Here is a 15381-nt window from a genome sequence, read left to right as displayed (position 1 = left end):
TTGTAATGAATTTCCTGGCTATTAGAATCAGCTTCTGTTCCAAAGCTATTAGTTATTGTTTTATTGGCACTACATTATTTTTATATATTAATCCAAGGAAAACTATCATCCTTTTGATAATGACTCTTGCTATTAAGAAATAAACTGCAGCTTATTCATTGACTTAAGTCTCTGTGTCCTTCAAATAATCAAAAATTTTCTTTATTTAGATCTTGCATGCTTTGATTCTTAGTCTTAGATTTATTCTTAGATAGTTTATCTTTTCTGTTACTGTTTCTGCTTGTTTCTAAATTTAAACTTTTGGGGAATGCCCTAGTGGGCCAGGAGTTAGGACTCGGTGCTCTCAGTGACTGAGGGTGGGGCCCTGGGTTCGGTCCTTGGTCTGGGACCACTATCTTGCAAGCCTCACAACGTAGGTGCTCCCCCCTAACCCCTGCCCCACAAATATTGAAAAGCTTTTTAATTAGTTTAATTTTGTGGCTGCACTGCATGGCATGTGGGGTCTTTCCTGACCAGGGATCAAACCTTGTGCCCTCTGCATTGGGTGTGCAGAGTCTTAACCACTGGACTGCCAGATTAAGTCCCCAATTTAAACTTTTTAAAAATGAACAATGTATATTAGCCCGACCCACGTGAGAAAATTATTTTTAAAATTTCAGCTTAGCTGTATTTGATTCAATTTTGGTGTCTCCTAGTTCTTAAAACACGAAGTCATTGGTGAGAGAGACTTTCATTCTTAATTATTCGTCTGTTTTCTGCTACCAGCTGCCTTTGTTGTCTCACACCCTTTTCTTTCCCTCTGAGCCTTAGTTTCCTTTTTGGAAATGGAAGAATCTAGATTACATCTGAAGTCTCTCTTTCAGCTCTGCCCCTATTGATTCTGATATGATCAGCCCATAAAAGCCCTTTGATGCTGAGGCCTATCTGATTCCAGGTGGCTGTAGACTGTGAGCTTCAGCTTTTTTCCCTTGTGGCCAGGCCGGTGGTCCACTCTCAAACCATGTCAGAAGCTCACTATCCCCTTTCCAGAGCTGTCCAACGGTTTAGGGCCTGGTCTGGAACTGCTGGAAGTATCCTGGTGTCTCCCTTGGCGTCCTTTTCCACTCCATTTCTCCCCTGGACCTGAGTTCTCGGGCTTCCTCTCCTCAGGCCAGCCACTGCTCTCGCAGTGCTGCCCTCACCCTCTGCTCCTTTCTTTTTGCTCTCTGCCTCCTGCCCCTTCTCCCTTTCCTCCTTCCCCAGGGAAGGCAGTGGAGCCTAGGGGTTAAAACAGCGGTCCCCAACCTTTTTGGCACCAGGGACAGGTTTTGTGGAAGACAGTTTTTCCCTGGACCTGGGGTGGGGAATGGTTTTATGATGATTCAAGTGCATTACATTGACTGTGCACTTCATTTCTATTAGTATTACATCAGCCCCACCTCAGATAATCAGGCATTTGACTCCAGAGGTTGGGGACCCCTGGGTTAAAAGAACAGTCATGCAGTTAGCTGGGCTTGTGTTTGATCAACAGTGGATCCAACAGTGTTGATCCACTGTTGCCTCTTCTCAGCTGTGTGACCTTTGGTAAGGTTTAGAGAGAAGAAATGCAGAGTGCTAGGCCAGGGACAGAGGAGCCTGCTGGGCTGCCATCTGTGGGGTTGCACAGAGTCGGACACGACTGAAGTGATGTAGCAGCAGCAGCACGTGATTGGGCTTCACTGCTGGCTCAGTGGTAAAGAATGTGCCTGTAATACAGGAGACCCAGGTTTGATCCTATGTTGGGAAGATCCCCTGGAGGAGGGCATGACAACCCACTCTAGAATTCTTGCCTGGAGAATTCCATAGACAGAGGAGCCTGGCAGGCTACAGTCCATAGGGTCGCACAGTCAGACGTGACTGAAGTGACTTAGCACATGCATAGCACATGGTTACTTCAGGAGGCATCACAGTGAATTAGCCTGCCCTTTTGTAGTACGAATAGGCTCTTTATACATAAAAGCTGAGTGCTGGGCTCCACTGTATGACACATGACCCATTGATTCCTCACTGACAGCCCCACATGGTCAGTAGGAATAGTATCCTGTTTTACAAATGGGGAAACTGAAGCCCAGGGTGGAGAAGTGACCTGATCTGCAAGGTCACACAGCTAATGAATGTCTGAGCCAGAATTCAAACTCAGGTTTTTGTCTTTCAGACCTTCCTCTGAGGGCTTAAACTATTTTTCCTCTGTCTTTATAAAGTGATCAGAAAAGTAAAAGCCTCTAGATATGGGAGGGAAAGTAGTCATTTTTCTGAGATCAGATACTGTGTAATCTAAATTCTCTTTATCTGTGCCATCCAGTACAGTAGCCTCTAACCTCTTACGACTGTTGAGCACTTAATATTTGGCTGGTGGGAAAAGGAACTGAATTTTTAACTTCGTTCGTTAATCTAAACGTTGAAAGCACAGGGTGGCTACTGCATTGGCCAGCGCAGCTCTGCAAGTGGCTGCAGCTCAGCTCCCCGTGAGTCCATGGGGAGTGCCCTGCCTCCCTCCCACCTCCCATGCCCCTCCCCCACAGGTGGGTCTTATTTTTGGATGGAGGATTCCTTCTGAGTTTAATTTTTTTATTGCTTCTTTAATTCTAACAGTGTGAAGAGTGCCAGTGCTGGCAGCATGGGGTCTGCATGGGATTACTGGAAGAAAATGTGCCTGAGAAATACACCTGTTATGTTTGCCGAGACCCTCCAGGTAGCGATTTCTGGAGTCAGGGATCTTAACAGTATGTAGCCTTTTCCTTAGCACAGTGGGCGGTGCAGCAGCCTGAAGGTCTGGGGTCTTGAGACTCATTTCTTCAGCGTTGGCTAGACTCGGCCTCCTCACTCTTGTTGCTAGCCACCTGGTGGCCAGCTGTCCTGAACTTGGCAGTAAGAAAGAGTGCGTGGAGAGGTTCACTTAGCAGAAGAGCTGGCCTTGAACTAGAATCTTTGTGTGTGTGTGTGTGTCGTTAAAAAATCATATAACATGAGCTCAACACTGTTAACAGATTTGTAAGTGTCTGGTGCAGTGATTGTTTATAAACTGTACGCACAGATCTCCATAACTTTCTCGTCTGGTGCACTGACACTCCTTGTGAACTGTGGGATGCTGTACAGGCTTGCACGTCGTCCCTGCGTGTGCTGGGCCACGCTCATCTTTTCTCTGTCGTTCCAGTTTTAGCATATGTGCTGCCAGAGCAAACACCTTTTCCTTTTCTTGAGAGTTCATGAGGATGTGGGCCCTGACCTTGACTGCTCAGGGCTATTGGAGGGTTGGCAACCAGCCTCTGCTCCCTCTGGTGGCATCTGCCTTCCACTGCATCCTTGCCACCTGGAAGGGAGATGTGCCCTTAAGGGGGACAGGAAAGGTGTTTGCAAAGAGCCTGTCACCCAGAGGAGTGAGTTCTTTCCTTAGGATCAGTTTGTTTCATTGTTCCATGACCGCAGGGCTGGCCTGTGGCTCTCGAGTGCCCCTTTCCAAAAATCTCAGGAATGGATTATAAATCTGTGAGTTCTTGTCTTGCTGTCAGTGGGATGGGGACATTGTCTCCATTTATCAGCTGTGAGGTCTCTCCCCTTGGGTCTAGTCCCATGATCCCCTTACAGCTAGACAATGCTTGAAAGCCTCTGCTTCTGTTACTCCTTTTAGTAACAATGAGATGGCACTGGTAGGAGCTCCTAGTCCTATATTTTTGCTTATGAGGAAGAAAGTGATGCCCGGGGATACAAATGACTTTCCTAATCCCATGAAGCAAATTGGAATTAGAACTGACTTGGGGGACTAACTCTTGATTTCGCTGGTTATATAGGAAGGGCTACCATAGTTCATTTTCCAGCAAGTAGGGCCCCCTGGGGCCTGATAAGGTCTATTGTGACACTGTGTCTTCTTGTGCTAGATTAGTCTATAGGCAGAGAGCAATCTGTCTCTATTTTTCCCTTTACCCCAAGGAAAGAATATGGCCAGAAGAGTAGTCCATGAGTCATAGACTATAACTGACGGGTAGGATCTCAGAGACCACTTAGTTTAGCCTTGACATTTAACAGGCAAGCATCAGGTCCAGAAGGGGCATGACTGGCATAAGATCACTCAGTTAGTGACAGATAGAAGATGAGAACTGGTGTCTCTGACCTTTGTCTTGTCAAACCGGTAATGCTGCTCTGAATCCTGCTGCTCAGGCCACCTCTGACAGCCGCCTCTGAGGCTCCACCCATAGTCCCCAGGGCTCCTTTGGGGCATTGTTTAAAAAATCTCTTCTGTCTACTTTGTCTCTCACTCTTTCTTCCACTTTTTCCTTTTAAGAAATCATATACACCATTTTCATCAATCCCTAGGCACTTTCTGGACTTTGATAACTAAATTGCCAAGACTGGGAGTAGATTCCTCGAATTGAGCACTCAGTGACTGTCACATTTACTGTCTGTGTTTGATTCTGCAGTGTCTTGGGCCAGAAATTTAACCTAACAGAGCTCTTCTTTAAAGGTTACTTAACAGAGTGGAGGTGCATCCCCACCATGTGTCTTAGTAAAGCCAAAAGAGTCCAAGGACCTTGAAAAGGATTGATTATTTGAGGGTTTTTAATAGCTATTGAGAGGTGAATAGCAGTCTGATTGGAAGCTGTTCCCTAGGCTTTTGCAATAGGAGACATTGACAAGTCATATGTGGTTGTGTTTTCAGTCCAAGGATCCCTGTAATGAACAGGACCACTGAGGCTGTTCAGTTCATCTGTTGTTGTTAACAGGTGGGAAACGGACATCCAGAGAAGGGAGCAGGGTGTTCGTTCAGTTAGGTGGTAGGTGACAGTTGGAGGGGGTTTGGGGTGTCTTTCCAGGTGATAACTTCATTCAAGATGGCTTTTGCTAGACTCTGGGGATATAACTGTGAACAAAACAGTTCCTATTCTGGCTCTTAGTGGGGTTGGGGCCAGAAACGGATGTCAAAATAAGTCATATAAACAAAAACATATTAGCTAGGGATGAATGCTTTGATGGGGCAAAAGCCCTGAGATAGGAAATGACTGGGAGGCACCAAAGAGGCTGCCTTACTTTGGGAGGTAACAAAGGGCCTGTCTGAGGAGGCACTGGGGAGCCAGTTCTGCAAAGGTCTTGGGGAATAGTGCTCCGGACATGTGGGGGTTGGGTGCTGGAGCAGAGATCCTAAAACCAGAAGGAGCTTGATGTGTTCCAGAAGGGTAAGGCAAGGAGGGGAGGGAGGAGCCAGGTCCTGCAGGCCTCATCAGACCAGAGTGAGGGCTTTGGGTTTTCTTTTGTTCACAGTAGGAAGTCATTGAAGGTTTTAAGTGGGAGAGGGAATGAGAAATTCCCACTCTGCCTCTGGCCAGTTGCAGAGATCAGGACATGAATAAACCTTTCTCACTACCTTATCCCCAGCACCTTGTAGAGAGCCCAGCGACTAGTAGGTACCAGGTAAATGTATACTGGATGAATGAATGAACATATGCACACAGCGGTAGTTTGTGTGATAACTGTGTGACGATGAAACGGTCTGGGTTTCCTTCAGACCAAGGATTAACTCTCTCATTGTCACTGCTGTAGGTCAGAGGCCTGGCTTCAAATACTGGTATGACAAGGAGTGGTTGAGCAGGGGACACATGCACGGCCTGGCATTTTTAGAAGAGAACTATTCCCACCAGAACGCCAAGAAGATCGTGGCCACCCACCAGCTTCTCGGCGACGTGCAGAGAGTGATCGAGGTTCTGCACGGCCTGCAGCTCAAGATGAGCATCTTGCAGTAAGTGTGGCGCCTGCCGCTCTGGGGCTGAGTCTGATTTGGCACAGGCAGAGGGCAGGGTAAATGTGAGAAACCAGAAAGCCACAAAACCGGTGATGAGAAGACTGAGTTTGAGACCTGTATTAAAAATTCTCAGTGACATGATAAACATTTTTTTTAATGTAACTCTATTGAGGTACAATTTACATATAATTAAGCTCACCCATTTTAAATATTCATCTTTTAAAAATTTGTTTTTAATCAGAGGATAATTGCTTTGCAATGCTTGGTTGGTTTCTGCCACATAACAACGTTAATCAGCATAAGTATACATATGTCCTCTTCCTCTTGAACCTCCCTCCCACCCCATCTCTCTAGGTCATCACAGAACATTTGTTCGTTGAGTTTTGACATGTGTATATACGCTTGCAAACACTACTAAATCAAGATATGCAGTGTGTATTTATAGTTTAGTTGGTTTTTTGTTTTGTTGTATCATGCTGAGTTTTTAAAAAATTGTGGTAAGATATACATAATATAGGGGCTTTCCAGTGGTGAAGTGGTAAATAATCTGCCTGCCAGTGCAGGAGATCCAAGAGAAGTGGGTTCAGTCTCTAGGTTGGGAACATCCCCTGAAGAAAGAAATGGAAACCTACCTCAGTATTTTTGCCTGGAAAATTCCATGGACAAAGAAGCCTGATGGGCTATATATAGTCCATGGGGTTGCAAAGAATTGGGCACAACTGAGCACACACACACACACATACATAATATGAAGTTTGCCATCTTAACCATTTTTAAGTGTACAGTTCAGCAGTGTTAAGTACATTCACTCTGTTGCAGCCAGTCTCCAGAATTCTTTGTGTCACGCAAAGCAGACTCTGTACCCAATAAACAACGCTCTCCACTTCCCCTCCCCCAGCCCCTGACAATCACCCCTCTACTTTATGTCTTTATGAATTTGACTGTCTCTGGGAACCTCATATAAATGGGATTCAACAGGAATTGTCCTTTTGTGACTGGCTTATTTCACTTAGCATAACAGCCTTAAGGCTTGTCTATATTGTAGCCTACATCAGAATTTCCTTCCTTTTTAAGGCTAAATAATATTCCATTATTTGTAATACCATATTTTGTTTATCCATTCATCCTAAACATTCTTTTCTCTTTTTTTCTGGCCTTGCTATGCAGCTGTGGGATCTCTATTCCCTGACCAGGGATTGAATGAACCTGGGCCCCAACAGTGAAAGCCCAGAATTCTAACCATTAGGCTACTGGGGAACTCCCATCCTAAACATTCTTGATTGGTAAACAAAGTAAAATTGAAAGCTGCTGGAATAGACATTGTTGGTAGGCCTGCTCTCTAGCATAATGGTTGCTCAGTAAATACGTCTCTTGATAGTTTGCTCAGACGAAGAAGTTTTATGCCCTTTGGAGCTGGACTTCTGGTTTTTAATGGCTAGAATTTGGAGTGAAATTGAGTGTGAATTTCCTTCTGTGGTTAGATTGTACGTGTCAGATGACCCAAGTTCACGTAAGCTCTGAGAAAGAAATGTAACTCATATTGGGGTCTATTGGCTTCTATAATCTGCTCCCACTTTGCCAAATAGGGCAGTTGGGCCTTGAGTGGGACAGCCCCCTCCTTGGTTTCCAGGGCTACAATTCAGGTCCCAGCTCCCGTTAGGTCCTTGTCCTTATCTCTAACTGCCTCTTCTCAGTGGGTCTGTGAATTTTCCTTTGGTGGTAGCACAGGGTATGTCAGGGATAGAATCCTTAAGTTCTCCCATGAGCTTGCCTATAGAGCACCGTTTTAATGAAGTCATCAAACTCCAGTACCACACATGCGTTAGAGCCCATGGGCCAGTCCCCGACAAGGTTTCCTTGGTGCTCATTAGTCCTGGAGCCCTCCTGTGTTAGGTGAAGTAGAATGTCAGAGCCTGGAGATGACAGAATGCGGGTCTGCCTTCTCCTGCATTCTGGTGCACGGAGACTCGGCTTCCAGCACTAGTGTGGCAAGAAGTGGTTGAGCAGAGCACATTCAGCAAGGGTCTGTGTTGATTTGGGTAAAAGCCAAGCTGCTATAAGAAACACCAAAAAAATAAAGGCTAAAACAAAATGGAATTTTCTTTCTCACATAAAGCAGAGGTAGGCAGGAGTCCAGGCCAGGTAGGTGGCCTTTTGCCGTGATTCTAGCTGTGGACTTGGGGACTTGGGTTCCTTCTGTCTTATTACTCTGACATCCCATTGGGTTTAATCTCACCTGTCTCATCCAAGCAGTCTCACCTGTACCTCAGTTCTGCTCTAACTCCCTGGAGGGGGAACAGGTGGTTTCATGGACACACCTAAATGCAAGAGGTCAGCCAAGTGGCTGTCTTCCCTGCGCAGACCCAGGAGTGAGGTTGGAGGTGGGTAAGAGAAGGAAAGGATAGTTACTGGGAAAGTTAGCCATTACTGTGACAGCCCTTGTTTAGGATGTTATAGACTGGGTGTTCCCTTACATTTAATAAAATCAGAAGACTTGTAAGACATGTAAGCCAGATGAATTTCTTTTTAATGAGAAGCCAGAAATTGACTGACACAGATGGAAGGTGCACAGAAACCTCAGATCCTGATTGTACATGTTGCGGCGCTTTTCATTTGAGGGTTCAATTAGATGCTTTTCTTTCTGCTCAGGGAAATATAAGCGCTCCAGCTGGGTCCCATATTCCAGAACCTTGTTCCTTCTGAATTCCCGTTGAGATCCTTCATCTTTGTAGCAGTGACTTTGTACTGGAATTAAAACCTGACTTCTCCAAGCAGTTCAGGAGAGAGCATCAGGAGATCTTGTTAGTCATTATAGGTGGAAGAGATCATGGGAGATGGGCAGGTGGTTCCTGTCTCTGCACACCTGGATGGTCTCTGCTATCACAGGCTCGAAGTCTTCATTCTCAGAAATTTTGTTCCTAAGCAACCTAGTGGATTCATTTTCAGAGGCAAACAGTAAAACTGGGTGTAACTTCAGAGCGTCTGTTGTCATTTAAAAAGTAACAGGCATGAATGTGCATACCTTCTTCATGATCGACAGGGCTTACTGAGAAAGGCCAGGGTTATCAGTAGCTGCGGCTTCAGATCTTAGCTGGGAGGGTGAGAATAGTAGGGGGGAGGAGGCAAAGATTTTTGTGATTTTCATGCAGGAACAGGTTCATACTGTGGCTTATGCCCTCCAGGTGAACAGATTTCAGACTACAGTAGACCTGAAAGTTAACAATGACTCCTGTTTCCTCTGTTGCAGTTATGGTTTCAGAGGCATGTCTGGGGTCCTGGGGTCCTGGTACAGACGCAATACCCTATTGGAGGTGGCCAGGGACCCAGGCTGCCTTGATGCTGGTGGTCTCCTCTCCTCCTTCAGTGGATGGGAGTGGTACTGGGGATTGCTGGAGTGGGAGAGCTGAGTGAGCGTAGTTATAGCCCCTCATGAGCAGAATTTTAGGTTCTGTAAGCTCATTCCATGCTGTCATAGTTATGACGCATTCCATTTCTATAGGAAGCCTTCAGGAAGGCGTGTGTGTATGTGTGTTGTTGGTGGTGGGGGGACCTCTATGTGGGAGTTGCTGGTGAGTTCCTGCTGATGTGGTTTCAGTGATTCTCAGTTCAGACTGGTGAAGATAATGTATATAGTTATATCATGGTGTAATTCTTTATATATGTGGAATTGTACCAAGCATTACAAGATATTTAGGATTCATGAATTTAATGAACCGAGTGCCAGCAGTCCGTTTGTGACAATCAGCAGTCATGGTGACAGTCGGCAGGGTCCCCACACGTCTCTGCACGTCTGTGAACCAAACACGAGTAGCTCCTGGCTGTCTTCTCACTTGCTGCCTGACTTGGGGAGCCCGGTTTTTCTTCTCTATCCTTTTTCCCTTTCTTCCTTCATTTCATTTAATGATCAAAGGTTATAATGGAAGTTCTGGGTGGTGAACAGAATGTTAAATGGTGAAGTTTATCTAGAGTAGTGGCTTTTAAACTTCAAAAAACATACATCCCACAGTAAGAAGTACATTTTTTATCACATGTACAAAACATATTATAATTTCACAAAACACCTCCTCTTAGAATGGTGCAGTCTGGTATTTTTTGTTCTATTTTTCCTTCTATACAAGTGGTTATGAGTCAGTAAATTAAAAGACCTCTTGTGTCAAATCTCAGACAGTGAATGGTTATAGTCATACACAGTTTTATGTACACATATACATGTAGGCAGAGATTCTCAGAGGTGTCTTCTGGCCAGAAAGGGAGCAGAGTCCTTCTTTAATAACAAATTGTCCTCTTTGGAATGGGGAGAACAGGAGACTTTTGAAGAGTGTTTAAAAGCCTTGGGATTGAGACTCCCCTGGTGGTCCCTGTGCAGGGGGCCTGGGCCTGAGTCCTGGTCAGGGAACCAGGTCCCACAGGCCGGGACCAAGAGTTCGTGTGCCACAACTAAATGTCCCGCATGCTGCAATTAAAACCTGGCACAGCCAAATAATTGTTTTCTTTTTAAGGGGGCTTCTCTGGTGGTCCAGTGGTTAAGAACCCACTTTGCAATGCAGGGGATTTGGGTTGGATCCCTGATCCCACATGCCACAGGGCAGCTAAGCCCATGCTCCGCAGCTACTGAGCCTGCGCACCACGACTAAAGAGTTAGTATGCTGCTACTAGAGATCCCGAGTGCCACAACTGAGACCTGACACAGCCAGATCAACAGATAAATCTTAAACAGTATTAAAAACAAAACACCTTGTTACTAATGGCTTATGCCTTGGTGACTTTTGGTTACCAGCTCCCTCCTGGGTCATCACTGAAAGTGTTAGTTGCTCAGTTGTGTCCAGTTCTTTGCGACTGCATGGACTATAGCCCACCAGGCTCCTCTGTCCATGGAATGCTCTAGGCAAGAATACTGGAGTGGGTTGCCATTTCCTTTTCCAGGGGATCTTCCTGACCTAGAACTCAAAACCAGGTCTCCCTCATTGCAGGCAGATTCTTCACTGTCTGAGCCACCAGGGAAGCATTCATTGGGTTTGTGTAATTGAGTGGCATGGCATGGCAGCGTTATTATGGCTGTTTAGTCCTAAGTTATGTTTATTTTTAGTAAGTCACATTTGAAGAGCTCTTTACTGCCAACAAAATACTGGACTTCGGTTCAGATTAATTCACTTAAACTCAGTGGTTGCTGGCAGACAGAGGGTTAGCCAGTTCTGCAGAGGAGGAAATGGGAATGAGGCTGGCAGAGCGACTCGGTCAGCTGCACTATGATCAGTGGCTGAGCTCAAATGCAGCCAGGTCCTCTGACTCCCAGTCCAGTCCTGCTCACTGTGAGTGATACAGCAGGAGCTTGCCTGGAAGTGTCTCCTCAGAGGCTGTGAATCTACAGTCCCTCTTGGTGGCTTACTCCCTTGGCCCAGGTGGGAGGTCTTCCCCCTAGTGTAGGAAGCCCCTGCGGTGATCCCAGGGGTTAGGGTTAGAAGGGTTAGAGCCCTTAGGGTTAGGGTTTAGGGTTAGGGTAGGGTTAGAAGGGTTAGAGCCCTTTCGGTATTTTCCCTCCCAACAGAAGCCGGGGGCATCCTGACCTGCAGCTGTGGTGCCAGCCTTGGAAGCAGCATCTGGCGGAGGGGCGGTCTCATTCCAAACACATCCGTGTCACTGAAGCCAAGAGTAGGGAGGAAGCCCCAAGCTATAGAACTTTGAACGGGGCGATGGAGAAGCCCCTGCCCCTGCCCACCTCTGTGGAGGAGTCCTATATCACCAGCGAGCACTGCTACCAGAAGCCCCGCACCTACTACCCAGCTGTGGAGCAGAAGCTAGTGGTGGAGACCCGGCGCTCTGCCCTCGACGACGCTGTCAACCCCCGCCACGAGAACGGTGATGATTCCCTGTCTCCACGCTTGGGCTGGCCTCTAGACCAAGACAGGAGCAGAGGGGACAGTGACCCCAAACCCAGTTCCCCAAAGGTACTGGCTCGCTTGTGCTTGTTCTTGTTTGAGATCTTGTATCGTCTCTTTCCAGGGCTAAATGTTCAGTGGAAGATGTTTATGATAGAGTTGTGTTTATTTTAAAATTGCATATAAATCTGTTTATCATATTCTTTTTCTTTTGTCTTTTAAAATGAGTACAAAGTCAAAAGAGCCCACTTAAACCCCAGATATCATTGGTTCTAGGAAATGTCGGCAAAATGGCAGAGTCAGTGGTGGTGAGGGTGGAGGGGGCGGAGGCAGCCAGAAGAAAAGGGTAATTGACTGGAACTTGACAAATGATAACAAGTTAGGAAAATGAGGTTTTTTTTTCCTTCGGTGCAGTTTATCATTGCATCTGGGTGCTAATCCTCAGCAAGAGCAGAGAGCGAGTCAAGTGTTCTGTCAGGCGTAAGTGTTTCAGTACAACTCTATGACGACTTTACTTTTGACTTTGTAGCCCTGGCGCAAGGACAGTCCATTTTGTCCAAATGTTTGCTGCTTTAATCAGTTTTCCCGAGAGATACTCCCAGGTTCTTGCTACTCACGCCGCTCTCTTCTGGGGCCCTGTGTGTTCTCTTGCCAGTGCTCCCTGGTCTCATTCGTCTCGTCCTCAGTTGTCAGTGAAGGGGTTGGGTGATGAGAGCTTCCCCACCCTTGTCATACTTACAGTCACAGACTCCACTGAGTGGGGTGATACCACCACCCTAAGTCCATCGCCGCCTCTCGCTGAGGGGGAGTAGCCTAGATTAGAAGCCCCTCAGCAGTGGGCATTATACCTCGTTCAGCCTGTGTCCTTGCCAGGGTCTAAGCAGGGCTGGGTAAGGCTGGTGAGGACAGTCTTTGGAGGCAGACCCAGTTTCAAGTCTAGGCTCTGCCACTTGCTGTGTGACTCTGAGCAGGTCCCTTCACCTCCTCAGAGGTGTCTCCTTACCCCCTGCCAAGTGAAGCTGGTGATGGGGACCTCTCAGTTTAGTGTGCGGCACACCTGTGAGAAGCTCTCAGCACGTGGCTCTGCACACAGTCACTCCTCCATAGATGTTAACTGGAACCTATTTCATTTCCAATCAATGAATGAAGGGTTGCAGTCACAAACCCCAGAAAAGGTTTGTGGTCATGCAAATTATGCCAGTTGCCTAGAGGCACCTGGAACATGATGAAAAAAATCAAGACGTCCTGGGCCTAAACAAGGCAGGTAGAGTTAAAAATCTTTTTCATGACTGGCAGGTTGACCACAAGCCAGCACTCTGTTTTATTCACATTATCCTATTTGAGCCTCATGAACTTTTAAAGTAGGTTTTACTACTACTTCTTTCCCATGAGGGAATAGAGGCCCAGAGAAGTGAAGTAACTCATCCAGGTGCATGCGTTCAGCAAGATGTAGAACTAGGACTTAAAATTAGTTTGTCTACATACGAGCACCCACATACTAACACTCGTCCACACTTGCCCTGCTCTACTCTGATCCCAGGTTTCAGGAAGCGGTTCTTTGAGGCCTGCTTCGGCCCTTAGGCATTGGGCCATTCATTGGGAAGCAGCTTGGGCGCCTCCGAGCCAGAGGTCTGCGCGGCCCTGAGGCGGTTGTTATTATTGTTATTGTTATTATTGGTATGGCAGGCCCGCTGCTGCCCCGTGCCTGAGAGAGGACGGGGGCAGGGAGGTAGCGATTTGGACTACTCGAACTGCAACTGGGTTCTCAGATGGTTGCAAACACTGGCTGGTTGGAAAAAGAGGCTGGGAGCTGTCTCCATTCGGTAACTTTGATGCTCTTACATCCCCAGGTGAGGGAATATGTCTCCAAAAAGGTCCTACCTGAGGAAGCCCCTGCCCGGAAGCTGCTGGACAGAGGTGGAGAGGGGTTGCTGAGCTCCCAGCACCAGTGGCAGTTTAACCTGCTGACACACGTGGAATCCCTTCAGGACGAAGTCACGCACAGGATGGACTCCATTGAGAAGGAGCTGGATGGTAGGGCTCCCTGTCCTTGGCAGGCTCTGTGGACCAGTAGGAAGAGCTGCTTTCTGAACCCTCTGATTTGGCTTTCCAGGGATAGCTGTGTTCTTGCCTCTTCTGTTAGTCCCCTCATCTCCATTCTCCCCTCAAGATGGCCAAGCTTGACTTTCAGTATCGACCAGGCACTTCTAAGGGCTGTGTGCTGCCAGGGGTCCCGCCTCACTCTCCCAGTCCCTTCTGCCCAGGAAAGAGCGTAGCGGAGCAGCTGGGCTCTGCTGTGGGCGGTGTATGTCCTGAGCAGGTCTTTACTGACCGAGTTCTGTGGGGAGCTGATACTTGGATGCTTTGAGCTTTAGCATGTCTGAGGATTAATCTGAAAACTCCTTCTTTACAGCCTTTCCTAAAATCTAAAATGGAGCCTTCTCCTCTTTATCAGCAGATATTTTAGAACTTGACTGAGTCATTTATGTTGCCCCCAGACATGTCCCCTGATGTTGAGTTATCAGATGGGCGTGGAGGACTGAAATGTTGATTCCCAGGGTGTTGTCAGTTTGGTTTTTAAAGACAGGCTTCTTTCTTTCTTGTTCTCTTGTTTCCTAATTATTATTATTTTTTCATCCTTAGAAAGAAGGCTGATTAAGAAATAAATGTTTCGTTTGCGGATTCTGAGGATAGCTAGGCTATTATTACTATAATTGGGGATGAAATAACTCAGAAGAAAAATCCCATGTGTTAACATAAGCAAAGGTCACAGGGTATGGGTGAGGTCAGGCTAGAGGAGGACAGCTATCGAGAGGGGAAGCGAGAACAGGAAGGCTTCCTGGAGCTCCAGGGACTGAAGTGGAGCCTTGGAGAGAGCTGTGTTTCTTGCTACAGGAGGGGTGACTGAGGCAGGCTGCTAAGAGGTGGCCCTGTTGGAGGACAAAGACTAATGTGCCCTCACGCTTCCTGGCCTGCCCCAGAGGCAAACCTGCTGAACTGGGGATTGCAGGCCAGTCCAGGGTCCATTGTGAGGGTGTTGCTGAAAGCTAGAGTGTTTCTCTCTCTCTTTACTCCTGAAAGGTTTCCTTGAGCTCCTTAGAACTATAACAGATGCCAGGTCTATGGAAAACCTTGCTAGTAGAAAGCTGAAAGACGGTCCAGTGATGGACTGAAAATTGTGGAATTGACTCTGGGTCCCTGAGAAGAAGCTCAGGCACCGTAGAAACAGGGCGAAGGTTCTGTTGTTACCAAAGGAAGCTGCCCCGAGGGGAGAGGTCAGAGCCTACTTACTTAATCACTGATGTACCCCCTCCCACCCAGCTTGGGCTGCTCCAGCCCTGAGCTCACTGAGTGGACAGTGTGGTCAGGCCAGGATGAGAAGCCTGAACTCCCTTCTCTGGGCTTTCAGAGTGCTCTTTATGTGTCTTAACTCATTTGGGGCTGCATACTCTGTCTGTATTCTTACATTCCAGGCCCTGAGAGGTACCGGAAGCAAGAAAATCAGTTTTAAGTTTAAAGATTTTATTCACGTAAACAGACTTTGCGTTGTATTTAATTAAGATTCTTCAAAATCCCATTTTATTTCTACTATCTTCATTTCATCTAAATACCTCAAGATAAACTGAGCCTTTATAGGAATTTGTATATAATATTCCTTTTTAAAAATCTAATAAGCTGTTATATTGACTGACTATACTTTAACAAATGTCATTGTTTGAGTATTTAACCATTATTTAATAACTTATGTAGTTGTGT

At 46.6% G+C, this 15381-nt stretch overlaps 1 protein-coding gene across 3 annotated transcripts in view; it reads left to right on the top strand.

The window, feature by feature from the left end:
• Positions 1-15381, top strand: part of PHF20 (PHD finger protein 20) — a 128779-nt gene that overhangs the window by 108047 nt on the left and 5351 nt on the right. For all 3 annotated transcript variants that reach the window (XM_027558665.1, XM_027558666.1, XM_027558664.1), the window contains 4 exons: positions 2611-2710; positions 5551-5746; positions 11295-11694; positions 13476-13659. In XM_027558665.1, the coding sequence (XP_027414466.1) occupies positions 2611-2710; positions 5551-5746; positions 11295-11694; positions 13476-13659 (880 nt within the window). The remainder of the gene's footprint in view (positions 1-2610; positions 2711-5550; positions 5747-11294; positions 11695-13475; positions 13660-15381) is intronic.

Source organism: Bos indicus x Bos taurus, chromosome 13, assembly GCF_003369695.1.
Source record: "Bos indicus x Bos taurus breed Angus x Brahman F1 hybrid chromosome 13, Bos_hybrid_MaternalHap_v2.0, whole genome shotgun sequence".
NCBI classification, from domain to species: Eukaryota; Metazoa; Chordata; class Mammalia; order Artiodactyla; family Bovidae; genus Bos; species Bos indicus x Bos taurus.
This window is presented reverse-complemented; position numbering and strand designations above follow the sequence as displayed.